Source organism: Lycorma delicatula, chromosome 7 (genome assembly GCF_047948215.1).
Source record: "Lycorma delicatula isolate Av1 chromosome 7, ASM4794821v1, whole genome shotgun sequence".
NCBI classification, from domain to species: Eukaryota; Metazoa; Arthropoda; class Insecta; order Hemiptera; family Fulgoridae; genus Lycorma; species Lycorma delicatula.
The window spans coordinates 30,650,976-30,667,484 of record NC_134461.1 but is presented as its reverse complement, the minus strand read 5'-3'; the positions used below and the strand labels follow the sequence as shown (position 1 = coordinate 30,667,484).

Below are 16,509 nucleotides of genomic sequence, written 5' to 3'. Positions count from 1 at the left end.
TAGATTACTTCATTCGGAGTCATATGAAAATGTTAATATACTAACTAAAAGTTACTCAGTAAAATACGAAATGCTTACACGAAACGATCCTGAGATTATACGGAATGCCACCGGAAAAACTTTATGTCGGGCAGAGTACTGTGTACATTGTGAAAGAGAGAATTTCGAATAATTACTGTAACTGAGATTTGTTATTCGTTATCATTTTATGGATTTTATATATATATTTTATTTATATTAAGAAATATTTATTAGATACAGAAAGAATAATACGATTTTCTGTCTATTTTTCTTCTGTTTTGCTTCAATAAAAAAAAAATGATTTTTAAAAGCTTTTATTTCCTTTTTACTGGTTGTATTTAAATTATTTTTTTTATAATTTAATTCTCTAAAAGTTTTGTTACTAAATCTTCCGCATTTATTAGTCATTTAATCAGGCCCGCTCCAAGCCTAATCCGGCGCCCGTCGTGTAAATATCTAATAAACTCCCTTATGCAGTGGCGATATAGAGGAAAATAGCTTATGGTTAACACTTGAAATGAAGTTTTATTGACATAAAAATATTTTGATGTGGACACCGCATGACTTCGTTGTGAGCCTATTAATTTACATATACACATTTTTTTAAATGAAAAGAACATAAAATTCTATTTCATTAATAACTTCTAATATTTTTTCATATATTTTTTTTTTATTGTTATTGAATTATTTTTATCATATTCACAAATCAAATTACATAAAAAACTACCAACTCAACTACTTAATTTGAGTCCCAAAAATTCCAGTAGGGGTTCTTTTTACAGCTGAAATTCGTGCGAAATGTTTCGATATCTGTAACTCAAAAACAAAATATTTCCAGACCTATGTTCATATGAACATTTTTTATTATTTTCCCTAGGAGAAAATGTCCTGAAATTTTTTTGTGAGACACTTTATGTGTGTATGTATATAAATATATATATATATTACACAGATATTTACAGTCATCGGTTTCTAAGCTGTGAGAAAAGAATTGTTGGTAGAAAACTGAATTTCTATTTTATTGAAATCATTAAAAAAAGTGGAAGTGTTACAGATTACACTAATTTAATGCACTTTTTATTGTTTTGGCATAGATTAGATGACTACTGATTAATTATGCAAACAGATTTGTAATAAACACAATTACATACGATTAAAAGTTAAAACAGAAAGTTAATGGAATTTCTTCTGTTTCCTTTTTAGATGATTCTTAATTATTTGATATAATAGTGATGTATATAAACTAGGGCAGTTATCTATAAAGATAAGATTTTTAACCTGTTTCTCAAGTAAATATGGAGGTAATTTATCTTTAAATTCATATAAGGAAGTTTATATTATGTATTTTACTAATAAACATAACAGGACTGAATGCCTAGCCTTATAAAGGTGAATGTCTGGGCCAGAATTCATTTTTGCATCAGTCACTGGTTATAACAGTAGTCAGAAGATACCTCAAGGACAAAATCTAAACATGATGGCAATTATAGTTAAAATGCGTTTGATGCTTTTCGCATTGATGGTTTCAACTGTTTATTGCAAGGTAGGTTAAACATATGCTTAACGTATATAAGTAAATCTATACTATTCTATAAGTAAAAAAATTGATAATACTTTATATATATTATTTATATATATATATATAATTATGACAGTTTTACAACTTTTATGAAATTTACATAATAAATCGACTTTTAATGAGTATTTTTATCATTATTTTTTTTAATTCTTAAATTAATAATAATCTGTGCTTATAAATTTTTTATTGTTAACACAAATAATTGTACCCAAATTGCAAAATATTTTTATTTTCAATTGTTTCTATTTCTATTTCCAGAAAGATACTCTTACCCAAAACTCATCGTATAACTTTTTCTTAACAGTTTTTTATCACTTTAAAAAGATATTTTCAACAGTTTTTTTTTTTTTTTTTAGTGTATTCTATGAGAATACTTGAAAGTGAATAAACATGTAAACAAAATATTTTCACATTTATCTGAAGAAAAAAATGTTTTTTTCTCATTATTTATTTTTTAGGCATGATACTTTGAGAAGCCAATTGTTAATTTTATTATTTTCCACATTGTTATATCTCAAAATGTTTGTTACCTTTTCAGTTGTAACTTTCTTTGTTTTCTAATCTGTGTACTATAATATTAAATTTCCTTACACTACCTTGTTTTCCTTATCAATTTTTTTCTAATGAGAATTCATCCTGTTTATCTTTGTTTCTCTGAAATAATTTAATATCTTTCCCTAATAATCTTTTTCAACCCATCTAATTATCTAAATTCTTCAATAAAACAACACATCTTTTTCTCTTTCTCTGTCAGCCTAATACAACATTGCTGTTCCTTTGTTTTTAAATCATTTACCATCTTGTTTAAAAAATCAACCCAATGATAGGTTATGTGAATGAAATTCTCTCTCCTTTCAACTTTTGTTTATATAAATTTCAAGAGAAATTTTTATTTGTTGTAAATGTAATTTTATTTGTATGTAAATTCTTATTTCTGTCTGTGATATGTTTACTAATGTGTATTTTGTATGATACCTCTCTATAATTGATTTACCAAATGATTATTACGATATTCTGAACACCTTGGGATATTTTGTGCAGCTTTTTTTTTAGACTGGTGCCTATAGCCAACCAAGTCCATTCATATAATGAGCGTCCCTGTAGTTTGTTACACCCATAGGTCACCAGACCAAGTTGCATAAACAACAGAATGTTGGCAAGGAGACAGTATTAAAATTCTAACAGATCATTTTGATAAAATAGATTTTGCAAGTTCAAAATAATTGAATGTGATTGAAAGCAAACATTAATCCTCTATGCCACCCTAATGTATTGGAGGATCATCTTCTGTTTATCAGAAGAGAGGCTGTAACTAGTCAGGCCCCATAGTCACCGCATCCCGTAATTCAAAACTAGATGTAAAACCACATTTCAAAATAATTCACCTTTCAGGATTTCCTTGGACTTTGTCCAGTAAAGAACATTGTGTCACCCTGGAGCTTTTCATGTAGGAATAAGCATCGAGAGAAGGTTATTATTTGCAGTTTGCAAATAGGCACACTAGACTCGCTCATGGATATCTGATGACTCAGACTGAAACACCCATTTTTGTTCGCTGCAACTGACAGTTGACTGTACACTACATAATAGAGAACTGTGTTATGCAACACTGTGTAGGAAATTTAAATTTTGGGCTACCATCAGAAACATTTTTGGTAACAATCTGATTATGTTATTGAATGTCTTACGATTTCTTAAGCCGTAGATCTGGATTCAAAAATTTGATTATTAATACAATCTTTTTCATCAATATATGCCAGATGATATTTTTGTCACTTAAAATTAAATTTTAATTATTGACTTTAAATGTTGGTTTTAATTTGCTTTTAACATACTTCATGGGAATTTTCCATCTACACTGTGTTTATATATTATTTTTATGTAATTTTAAGGTTAATCGTTTAAATTTAATTTTTTATTATATAAATATCACGTTTGGGCGCTAATATCAACACTTCGTTTTGCGATCATGAAAAAAAAATCAAGCTTTCATAATAACTTCATTTTACTGGCATATAAAACAACTCTGTGCAATGTATTATTTTTTTCTAATGCCTAAAACCTTACTTGACGCTGGCTCTCTTATTTCCTAAATGAAAGTTTTCTTTATATGCGATTATAGCCTTCATCTAACGTATCTTCTTTTTTTTTAAATTAGCAGAAATACCTTATTCCATAGTAAAATATCTGGAAATTGCATTAAAATGTGCTCACATATGGTACTGAGACATAAGATCTAACAGAAATAAAAAGAGAATATTTGCTACCAACATGGATTTTCTTGAGAAGTAGTCATGCCTTCAGATTTTGGAATGTGAAATAAAAATTATGAGAAAGATGGCTGAAACAGGGAATATAGTAGAGGATATCGAAGGAAGAAAAGTGAAATTGAATAGTCATTTGTGAAGGGTAGATGGAAATAGGCCTAATAAAATGTTTCATTGGGTTTCTTATGGAAAGAAGAAAATGAAAGTGTACTCTTTTCTATTTACAATAGATGGGATGTTGTGGAAGGATTGGTATAAGAACTTCAGAAGACTGGAAAGATAAACAAAAATGACGTTCAAAATTTTAAATAAGACCTAAAAAATCTGTAAATAACTTACAAAAAACATTTTTTGCAATTTTGAAATTCCACTACTATTTGTAAAATATCTCTTTTTCGTTTTGTAATATAATTATTTTAAACAAAGATGATTAGTAGAATATTAACTTAAAGCTTGTATCTTTAACTCTACTTTTTTGTTATTCGTTATGACAAATTTTCTATGAAGTAACTGCGTTTTATAAATGCGTAATTTTTTTTTTTTTTTTTTTTGGTTTCAAAAATTTGTTTAACCTTTATAAAAAGGTTTTATAAAAGTTTGTTGTAAAACTTTTACAAACATTTTTCAATTGTTTTACCACTGAATGAATATTATCAGCAATATTGACAAACTAAATAATAAGAAACAAAATATTTGAATTAAACAATATACTATTATATTATCTATCAGTTTGTCAAATAAATAATCGATATTATATTATTTATTATTTGGACAATAATTAATTTAATCTTTATAACATTTTTAAAAAAGTATTACGCACACTTCACTACGAAATATCTGATTGTATAACAGACTGCCGTGCTGCATCTATTGGTCTAAACTTTAAAAATTAAAAAAATTGAAAAACAAATTAATAATATTTAACATTACGTTAAAAAAAATGCAATAATATTACAAAATATGAAAATATGGTTACTCTAGAAAAAAAGCTCTTGCATACTTCGAAGAATTGGCTGTGTCGCAACAGCCTAAAATAAAATTCAATCAGATATTTTCATATCGACGATATTACAAATGTCTGACTTACATGTCTCAAATATTTTTTTATTAGCACTATAAAAAAATTACAACGTATAATATTGTAATGGTATATAAAAAAAAAGAAATTGAGCCCATATATTTCATTAACAAAGTATTAATGCCGAAAGTATTCTTTTTTTAATGACTGATTTTTTGTGTATTTATAATTCGGTACATTTAAAAGTATAATAAAGAAAGAAAAAACAATTTGTAGAGGAAAAATCCTCTAAAACGTTTTTAGTTAATAAAAAAAAAGAAGAGTATAAAAGTGATCTTTCCCACAGGACTTCATAACTAATTATTTATCACATAAAAAGTAAAAAAATCGGGTGGCGCTGTGTCGGGGCGCACGGCTGTTGGTTTAACGTGAAACGTTACAGACCTTAAGATGAAGTTCATCCGAGATACAGACCGACCAAATTATTTGTAGAGTTAAATGGGATAACCACCATCGTAGTTTTTTTGTTGAATAAAACGTAGTCTCCAATGGAAAATTTTAGTTCCTTCATTTGGCCAACTCTGCAGATAAATTGGTCGGCTCTATGTCAGCGAGTCACTTTTAGTGTATTTGATTGAAATGAAAAACAACATATTGACTGCGTACTAAATTTAATTTTAACATTAAATGGACACTAAATGGTACATGATATTTATTTCGACTAATATTAGAAGATAATTTTGTTCAACATTGGTCTGTGATATGAGAACTAAGAGACATAAGGCATAATAAGCAGCGGTACAGATCCTCGCGCCGTGTCAACTTTGCGACGCTCCCAAAACAGTCTCGCTTGCTCGGCACCGGACATTGCGGTACCTGTGCGTGGCCCGTAACCTCCCCTTTCCAACGATATGCGTAATTTATATTTCCGGTTGGCTTTTGAGCGGGCTGAGGGTGAAATATTGAATTTTTATACTTTTTTACACATTTACTTTAATTTTTTACACATAAATATTGCCCAAAATACACTTATTATTACTTAAATCGATCTAGCTCGACAAACACACACACACACACACACGGATCAACGCACTGTCACGTCTAGGTCGTTAGCTACACTGAATGGAAATGAGCGAGAGCGCCAGTTTTGTCCGATCTGCGCTGTGGCCCCTCCACGACAACCTGGTCACCAGTGACGCAAACTCAAAAGTAGTATCGACGAGCTCACCATTTAAGTTGTTAGGGAGTTATTAAAGTAGGACGATATAAACCTTTTAGTTACGCTACAAATTTCTGTTCTGGTACCCGTATAACAAGGCTCTGGTACCATGTTCATACGGGTTTCAGAACAGAAATTTGTAGAGTAACGAAAAGGTCTATATCGGTTCTGCCTTAATAACTCCCTAACTATTATTCTCAGAGACGTAAATGCGGAAGACAAAAGACGTTTCACGTCAAAAGATCAAATTCCAAGGGATTTTATAACCTTTAAAAAAGTCTTACATATTTTTTTTAAATATACATTTTTTGAAATCATGCTGATCCTCAAAAACGTGATTCACGTTTTTAGTAAGATAATATTAAATTATAAGAAGGTTAAAAGAAGATTAAAATAAGCAGGGTTAGCGCATAAATAAATAATTTATTAAAAAAAGAATGTGCATTTGAAGGAAATGTCAGACGCATATATTATATTATGTTTCTGTGTTAGGTTATGTGTGAAGGCTATTTCCGTACAAATTACAAGGAAGTTCAAGGTAAAACTAGTAACATCTTTTTATTAATTTATCGATTATTCTTATCTGCTTGAGTAGCAAAGCGAAGGCGACCACTGAATTTTCTTAACATATTTATCTTAACAGGATAAAATATTTATTTTATCCTGTCGTAACATTTTTAATTTCAATTTTTTTTCGATACATTTTTACTTTCAATCTTTTTAGGTAGATTTCATAAGCCTGCCTCCGTGGCGCGAGTGGCAGCGTCTCGCCCTTTCATCCGGTGGTCCCGGATCCAAATCCCGGTCAGGCATGGCACTTTTTCACACGCTAAAAAATTTCAAATTTTCATTCATTTCATCCTCTGAAGCAAAATAGGTGAACAGTGTTTCCGGTGGTTAAAAAAAAAAGACTGATTTCATAAGAAAGCTACGTATTGTAATGGGTACCATGATTCCACTTTCAGAAAATTTCGACATATCTTCGCGTATCACATCCCCCAGTCCCCAAAACCACCTTCAGCTCAAAAGTTTATATATGCATATACAAATATATTTCACTTTCTTGTGGACAAGATAACTGCTGTAATTTTATGCCAATCACTTTCAAATTGTTTCTTAAAAATAACTCGTTCCAAAATCTCGGTCGAGTTCGCTAACGGTCAAAATCGGACCATGAGGGTGGAAATGGGGTTTTTACGAAAAAATAAATTATCGCTATAACTTTCTTATTAAGTAACATATCGAATTCGTTTAAAGTTACTATTATTCTTTGGATAAGGGCCTAAAACTTAAGTAAAGTTTTTTGATATTACCAACCGTCAGCCCAGGAGGTGGAAAAATGGGATTTCGAAGACAAAAAAAATCATACCTCCCTTAATAGGCACAGCATTGACTCGGTTTAAAGTGGTCGTTAGTCCTATAAACATTACCTAAAACTTTTGTCCGAAACAATTTTTGATATGACCAACCCTTACGGCAAGGAATTGCCAAAATATTGCTGAAATTGTAAGAAGATGGGGCTTGTAGTATACTAAACATTTGAAACTTTTTTCGCTTGCAAGCATTGTCGTATTGAGTAAATTTGACGTTTTTCTTAACTTAAGGTGGAAATCTTTTTTACCTTACTTAGCACCGATGAAATCTACCTCCGTCTTCCGGCGTGCCGAAAGGGATTTTTTCGATAATGTTTTTGCATTATTTTTTTTTCCTTCTATTCTATACAGATATTAAGTTTATAGATTTATTTCAACCACCTTACACATTTGTTTAAAAGGTATTATTATTTAGACATTTACAAAATTATGGCATTTACGACAAAAATTTCCGAATGCTTGTATCCCAGCAAGGAATAGCATACACGATTTAGTTAAAAAATGGCGTACAACAGGTTCGGTTCAAATACAAAACGAAATAGGCAACCTTCCGTTAGGACTCTACAGGCCACTCCCGATATTGAAAAATTACTGCCAGTCCAAAAAATCTGGTGTTAAATACACATCTTGTAGTAAACTTCTTCATGAATTAAAATTGAAACCGTACCGCGTTACAACTGTACAACAACTGAAGAAGACAAACAACGAGCTGTGAGCAGAGGACGGTAACCCACCGGGTTGGTCTAGGGGTGAACGCGTCTTCCCAAATTAGCTGATTTAGAGTTCGAGAGTTCCAGCGTTCAAGTCCTAGTAAAAGCAGTTTACTAAAGAACTGTTGTTCTTTGATGGAACTGAGACTGTACAAGACTATACTTCATTTACACACATACGTATCATCCTCTGAAGTAATACCTGAACGGTAATTCCCGGAGGCTAGACAGGAAAAAAGAGGACGGTGGCCTCCGCGTTCCCCAGAGTTGTCTACTTGCGATTTTTTCCTGTAGGGGTACTTAAAGGAAAGAATTAATGCATCTTATCCCCACAATATTGATGAACTGAAAGTAAACATTCAACGAGAAATCAACGCAATTGACAACAACATTTTCCATCAGACGACTCTCAATATGAATAGTCTAGCAGAAAAGTGCATCGATGCCCAGGATAGTCATTTTGAACATCTTTTGTAACAATAAGGTAAATAAATGCAACATTTAAATTACATTTATGTTTTTCTTATTTAATTTATCCATATCATTCATAAAATCTCATTTCAACATAACCTACCGATTCTGCAGAGGTTACGTTATGCGTTCGATTTCATGTTGCTCATTCTGTATATGAGTTGGCATTTCGACAAAACAAAACAGTGTATGATGTTATATGAATGAAGCGGTTTATTTGTTCTGCTCTCTTAATAAATAGTGTATTTATTGAAATATTTTTTTATTTTATTGTTGCAGTATTATTTATTTTAAAGAGAAGTTTAGATGGAAGTTTGAGATGTGTTGCGCAAATGACAGATAGTACGAACAAAGGTTTTGGTCATATTATCTATGAGTAATATGAAAAAAGTAATAAAAAAATGTATTTACTTAAATGGATATTAGTGTAAACTGGGTGCTGAAATCCCTGTAGTGTGGTGATGTACTGTGTTATTTCGTAACAAATATGCCGTAGTTGTATATTATTAGTTTCTTTTCAGTTAAAACTTAAAAAATCATGAATGGTAATTCAGTAATAATGTTAACTTTTAAAACCAAATTTTTATACATCCAAAATAATTAAATAGAGAATTTATTATATTGTATTATTAAATTGGATATGTCGAGTTTTTTTACGTATTATAAAATATTTAGTAATTCTTTGAAATAAAGAAACAGGACATCTAGCAACATCTGACCCTGACAAACTACACTGCCAAAACACGTTTCTAATGATTTTTTTTTTATTTCAGTGTTGTAGTAAATAACAATGACCCCCAAATAGATTTAGTCTCCCTACTGACAATTGTTAAATGTGTCAAGCTACTTAGTATTTATACATATATACACCTTTTACTAAAAGTGGTAACTAAAATCGTAAATTTAATGCACAATAAATAAACGTGTGAAGCCCAGATCATAACTTATTTATTTCAACATGAAGAGGTTTTCTTTCATTCTTGATATAAATCTCTCCACCGTATTTATATTAATCTATATATAAAAAGAATAATAATAAACAAATTTAGCAAAAATCATAATAGAATGCAACGAAATTAGAAAAATTTGGTGAAATTTTTTTGATAATTCATGTCGACAAGTAAATTATCAAAATTCTACAAAATAGCGACCAAATCATCTTAACAAACCAATAACGTTTTAAGAAAATATTTTTCTGTATTTTAATGAAGGATCAGATTACGATGACCAGCTACGGGATCATTCTAATATAAAATGAGTATAAAAATGACTTTATTGTGAATAGTGAATATTCTTAAAAAAACTCATTTAAAAATATTTTTATTTTTCTTCTAGTTTTTTACATTTTACTTCCTTGTACGAACTAAATACTGTGATCGCAAAAAATTGCGGTTTTCAGATTTCTACAGAAATATCCATTTTGACCATCCTTGAAATTTGACTAATATCGGCGTGACGTCAGTACGTACGTATGTATCTCGCATAACTCAAAAACGATTAGCCGTAGGATGTTAAAATTTTGGATTTAGGACTGTTGTAACATCTAGTTGTGCCCCTCCGCTTTTGATTGCAATCGATTGAATCAAACGTGTCCAAAAAAGCCTAAAATTAAAAAAAAATTGGATTTTGGAATTAACTGATATATTTGGATCTTACAAGGGAAGGCAACATCGATTCAAATCAGACTACATCTCCTTTTTTTTAAGTTTTTTTAATTTAAATATATTGATCTATTAAATAATGAATAACTTGTGATTGTAAAGAAATATTTACAATAAATAATTATTCAGTAATAACAATAAAAAAAAAATATGAAAAAGAAATCATAAGTTATTAGTGAAATAAAATTTTTATTTTACTTTTAAAAATGTGTATATGTAATTTAATAAGTATTATTACATAGCCGGTCTTCATGACGCGAGTGGTAGCAACTCTGCCTTTCATCTGGAGGTCCCAGGTTCGAATCGCGGTTAGGCATGGCATTTTCACACGCTACTTGTCATTCATCTCATCCTCTGAAGCAATACCTAACGGTGGTATAGGAGGTTAAAAAAAAAGTATCATTACGTATGTGTATATGCCTCATCCTCTGAAGCAATACTTAACGGTGGTACCGGAGGTTAAAAAAAAAAGTGTGTATTACATATGTGTATATGTAATAGATTTGGTGAAACATCTGATTATTTAATATTAATTGAAAATTATAATTCAGAATTGTTTTTTTTTTGGCTTTCCTAGTTTAATTTCTGTTCAATTTTATTTAATTATTCTCGAATTTGTGTTTAATTTATCTTCATTAAAATTAATTGCAAAGTGACTGAGAAGTAGACGCTCACAAGAACATTATACACTGAGGCATACCTGAACATACCCTATCTGTAATAAATTGCAAAAAATTCTTATCTTTTAGTTCATTACTCAAGTCGGAGTTGATCACCATTTCGTTTATTTTTTTGTTGGCAATCATTTTAATCGCTCTTTGGTTTGATATAATTCTTCTCATCTTCATTTGTGTATACGTTCTCTAGTTTTCAAATTTGTTCTCTCTTTATATTCATCATCCTCTCTTAATCTTTTTATTCTTTCCTTGGTCTTAACGTTTTCTTCCTCTTTATGTTTATCATCTTCTCTTAATGTTTTTATTCTTTCTTTGTTTGCAACAGTTTCTTCCTTTTTTTTTTTTTTTTTTTTTTGGTTTGCAACATTTCTTCATTTTCCTTTTTTTTAATTTGAACATATTAATAATTATTAACCTCTGATTGTAAAAAAATTTACAAGTTATTAATGAAATAACATTTTATGTACTTTTAAAAATGTATGTATGTAATTTAATAGGCGTTCAAGGAAGTCATGTGGTGTCCGTATCAGATTTTTATCTGATATATGTATATAAAAATCTAACAGTTTCAAAGAAACTGTTACTCTCACGCAAAAACTACTCCTACCGATTGAGCTATAATTTTGTATAAACTTAGTTTTCATACCTGGAAAGAATATAGGACTATTTTTGTTACAAAATGTTTCACCCTTTCAAGATGGTGACCGTTTAACGGCTTGCGGTAATAACCGAATATGTTCTTTCCGATATTAATGTCTCAGCATACTTCAGAACAATCAAGGTTTTATGTCCTGTGTTGACCTGAAGCTCTGAAGACTGTTGCTCTGAAGAAATTACAATATATTAATTATTTTTTTTATAAATTGAACAGGCTTTAATTGTTATTTTATCATTGTAACTTTCACAAGCATGAGGATAATAAACACAATGTGAGTCCAGGGAGCTGAGCTCCCTGGTTAGATGGGAAGGGCAAGCAAAGCGAACTCTGGCCGGCTAGTGATTATTTTTCTGAGAGTTGGTATTTTACACAAATTTCAGATTCAATAATTTTTTTTTTTGTGGACTTTATTTCCAGTGCAGTTGTGTACGAAGCTATTTATATGTATGTTTGTATTAGTTCTTACATATTTATTGCGTTTCTTAAATAACGAATGAGGTGATTTGTAAAGAATTAAATATTTATTTTTTATGAATCAATGTTTTGACATAGTATTACACCGGGAAATATGAAAAAAAGGAAAAGAAAAAGCTGTTTTTATTAATTACGCCGACGAGCGGTCTGGTTGGGGAGTGGCTTAATCTAAATCAATTATCTTGATTTTCCTTTTCATTTATAAAAAATGTGCAAGAAAACTTTATTTTTATAATATTGATAGCTCAAACGGAAGAAAACGTTGGGTTAATTATTATCGTAGAAAAGCTATCGATAATTCACATACGTTTAGACTTACACTAACAGCTCATTCATCATAAGATTTTATCTAGAAAATTAATATTAAAAACACAATATATTTAACATTGAATTTATTTTGAGTAAAAGGAAAATAATTGAAACTCTTTTCTAAATTTCGGAAAGTTTCAAATTAATTTCATAAAATACCTTAAAAATCAACTTTTAAGAGTAGAGTATCAAAGTACTCAAAATTCAATATTCATTTTTTTAAGATACCTAACTTTAAACCTTTTGAAAAGGTTGAAACCTAATAACCCTCTACTAGGGTTAAATAGGTTTTTTTATTCGTGGATATTAAATCAGATAAGAGGTATAATAGTCCGTTTAACAAGTCCTGCATTGCTACTTTGTATCTCATGGTTTAAAAATACTTCTAAGTGTCTCACCACCAAATATCATGGGATGAGTCGTTCAGTGTCACAAACAATTGCAAATTACACTGACACACAATTTTTGTTTCTTAACTAGTGACACATGGAACCAGTCAGATTTTTAATGATGAAAACGAATCTAAACCAGATTTTTCCATCACCCTAGGTTTTTGAAAAATTCAAAAATTTTAATTTTAAAAATTGTTGGTATTATATGATGCATGATTATACATGTATACTTTTTTTTATTTATATATAATTACATTTATGTGCTCAGTTTATACTTTTAACTTTATTAATCAGTCGTTAACCATTAAACAATAACTTACTCATAACACAAACATTATATATCACATCATACCTCTCTATTGAAGCGTACATCTACAAGATTCATCATATCTATACAAATCAAAACAACACAAAGCTTGATGGCTTTATTAGCCTACTGCCTTTAATAGTATAATCTCTTGAGTGTGTGAATAGTGAATTCTCATAATGTAAGTGTGTAAATGATTTGGACAGTTTTTGTAATGTATGTGATGATATCACCATAAAATTGCATAAGAAAAATATTATACCTTTAATTAAAAATAGCTTAAAAATTGTACTTTGACTGAAAAATCCTTGATCAGGATAAGACATGGGCTCATAACATAATATGTAGCATTGTGCAGTCAGCTTAAGAGGATTGCTAAAAGGCACATGAAAGACCTTGCTATCTGGTTTTCCTATGGTTTGGCGTAAACCAAAAGATCACTTAACAGATTGTTACTTCTGTTTAACTAATATATCTGGAATTTCTTAGAAGTCTAAATGAACACACTGTACTCTATTCTTCATTATGATCTGCACTCATTTACCTCAAAGTGAATACAATTCCCAAGATTCCCCTGAAAATTGTTTTCATAAAAAAACAGACATTATGGAAGAAGACAGTCATGATTCAAAATTTGAATTACAGTCCGGTGAGCTAAATGACTGTTACAGATTTAAACTTATCAAAAAATCAAGCTGAACTTTTAGGCCAAGATTGCAAAGTTGGAATTTATTTAAAAAAAATACAAAAATCTTAGACTATAGAAGCTGAAAATTACTTGGTTTACTATACAAATATTGATGAGCTTATGTTACGTACAATTAGGGTAAGTTCATGAACCTGAAGAGTGGTACCTTTTCATTGATATGAAAAGCTATAAAAGCCTCCATAAGCTATAAAAGCTGTGAAGGACAGTCAAGAATTCTTGTAACAAGGCAGAAATAACCAAAAGTAAAGTAAAAATTAAAGAAGGGCGTTTTGTTGGACTACAAATAGGAAAACTAGTTCAAAATTAAATGTTTAACTCAAGGTTGACCAATGTAAAACATTCGGCTTGGAAAGTGTTTAAAGAAATTTTTCTGGGTGTCCATAAATCACAAAATTACTAGGATATTGTAGGTAAACTGAAAAATTTATTCAGAGCTATGGGATGTCAAGTTGGAAGATCATTACAAAGGTAAATATCCTAGCTGATTACTGTTGAACTTGAATTTTAAATCTACCTGAGGTTACCTAGAGAAGGAGAGAATCTGCTAAGAACTTTTAATGTAAGTATATATCCCATAGCATTAGTTAATATAACTAATGTTAGACCTTTAATGTGGCATTTCTATTAAACTGAGAGTGATAAAAAATTTTATTTACAGATCTCTAATCTACACAAAAAATGCAGAGAAAGTATCACACTTAGGCAAATATTAAAAAAGTTTTATTTTGTATACCAATGTATTTGTATACATTCCTGTCTGTAGAGGAATTTGGTCTTTTTATACCATATTTTGGTTTTGAGTGAGCCGTCAACCAATGAAATCATATTTAAAAATAAAATTTTGTTCCTGTGCAAGAACTACTAAAATAAACTAAATTCCTTCACAACATAAAAACTCAGTTGGAACTAGACTTGACAAGAAAGTAGCTTTGCTCTAGTTCTTAAAAATACAGAGTCCGTAACTCACTTAATAGAATCACCCATCCAATAATCTGTGCGTGTATATGTTGTGTAAAATTGATATTTAGTAGATGAGTATGAATTACAGCTAATTTATAATAATTAAAAAAACTATAACTAGCTCCAGTCTGTGGGGTCACTATCCCTCATACTCATTAAAGCTGAAGGCCTTAACAGGTTGTAAGAAGTGGAAGAAATCATGCAATAATTTGGAGCTAAAATGCTATCTTTTGACTTTTTCAAGAGATTTATATCATACTTATTTTCATAAAACATGTTGAATGTTGAAATTAGTTTGTAAAGAGCTGGTATTGCTGTAATACAAACTTGTTCAACGCCCAAAACTTATAATACTCCTAACATCAAAACCCTGCTGACTTAGCTACTCTTAAAAATTATTTTCCTACCAAATATGTTGCTTTTGTAAATATGTATTTGTTCATTTTTTGTACCACCAATATTCTTTTTATTACTCATGTCATAATTTATATTTATATGTATGTAAACAGAATAAAGGTATTGGAGTTCCATTATATCTATTTTTGGAATATGTTCTCTGATCATTAAGAGGGCATATTCTTATACAGTATAATGCATAAGGTTTAGCCAAATGTACTATTTAACACGTAAGAGATATCAGAAGTAAAAAAATTTGAGAGCCACTGTATATTTTCCATAAAGCTATAAAAAATACAGAGTGATTCAAAGAAACGGGAAATTTTAAAAATTAAATAACTTTAATGAAAAACTTTTTTTTAGAAAATTAATTTTATTTCATATAATTGTACAAATGTTGCCATTTTAGTATACATACATTTTAGTTTATTTTTTAAAGATGACATCTTCTAGGTGACCTCCTCTTCTACGTAAACACTCACGAAGTCTCTTCGTTAAATTTTTCATGGTTTGACGTAACATCTCAACTGGAATTTCCGCAATTGCTTCTCGGATCTTTGCCTTCAGTTCTTCCGTTGTAGCAGGTCTACTGTGGAACACTTTGCTTTTAAGGTGACCCCACAAAAAGTAATCGCAAGCTGAGAGATCAGGCGATCTGGGAGGCCATCTAATGTCACCATTTCGTGAAATGACACGTTGTCCAAACAATCGGCGTACAGCTGCCATCGATATTCGTGCAATATGTGACGTTACTCCGTCTTGTTGAAACCAGGCTGTGTTAAGAATCGGTGAAAATCTCTTTTGTTGTTCCACAACAAAGGTTTCAAGCACGGCTACGTAACAAGCCGACGTCACTGTAATCGCAAGACCGTTGTCATCCTCAAAAAAATAACACCGTTAGATGACATAGCACACCACACGGTCACTTTCTGGCTGTGCAACGGACGCTGGTGTAGCTGCGTAGGATTTTCTTGTGCCCAGTATCTGAAATTTTGCTCGTTAACAAATCCACTGAGGTGGAAATGCGCTTCGTCTGACATCTACAGTTCGTGAAAAAACTCTTCGTTATCATTTATCCTCTGAAGCATTACATTACAGAATAGTGCTCGCACAACTGCATCGTTCGGTTTCAGTTCCTGGACGATCTGCAACTTGTATGGATGGAATTGCAAGTCCTTAACTAACATTCTTCGAACACTTGAACTGTGCAATTGAAGATTTATAAAGATGCTGAGAGACGACGGATTGACCGATGTGGACTTCGTGTGACAGCATCTTGTAAAACTTGAACATTCTGTGGTGTACGGA

The 16,509-nt window shown here is 30.4% G+C and overlaps 1 protein-coding gene across 1 annotated transcript in view; it reads left to right on the top strand.

Annotated features, from left to right (window-relative positions):
• The first annotated feature begins 1,414 nt into the window (after positions 1–1,414).
• Positions 1,415–16,509, top strand: part of LOC142327961 (uncharacterized) — a 95,463-nt gene continuing 80,368 nt past the window's right edge. Inside the window, exon 1 of the mRNA XM_075371385.1 lies at positions 1,415–1,564. Within this exon, the coding sequence (XP_075227500.1) occupies positions 1,415–1,564 (150 nt within the window). The remainder of the gene's footprint in view (positions 1,565–16,509) is intronic.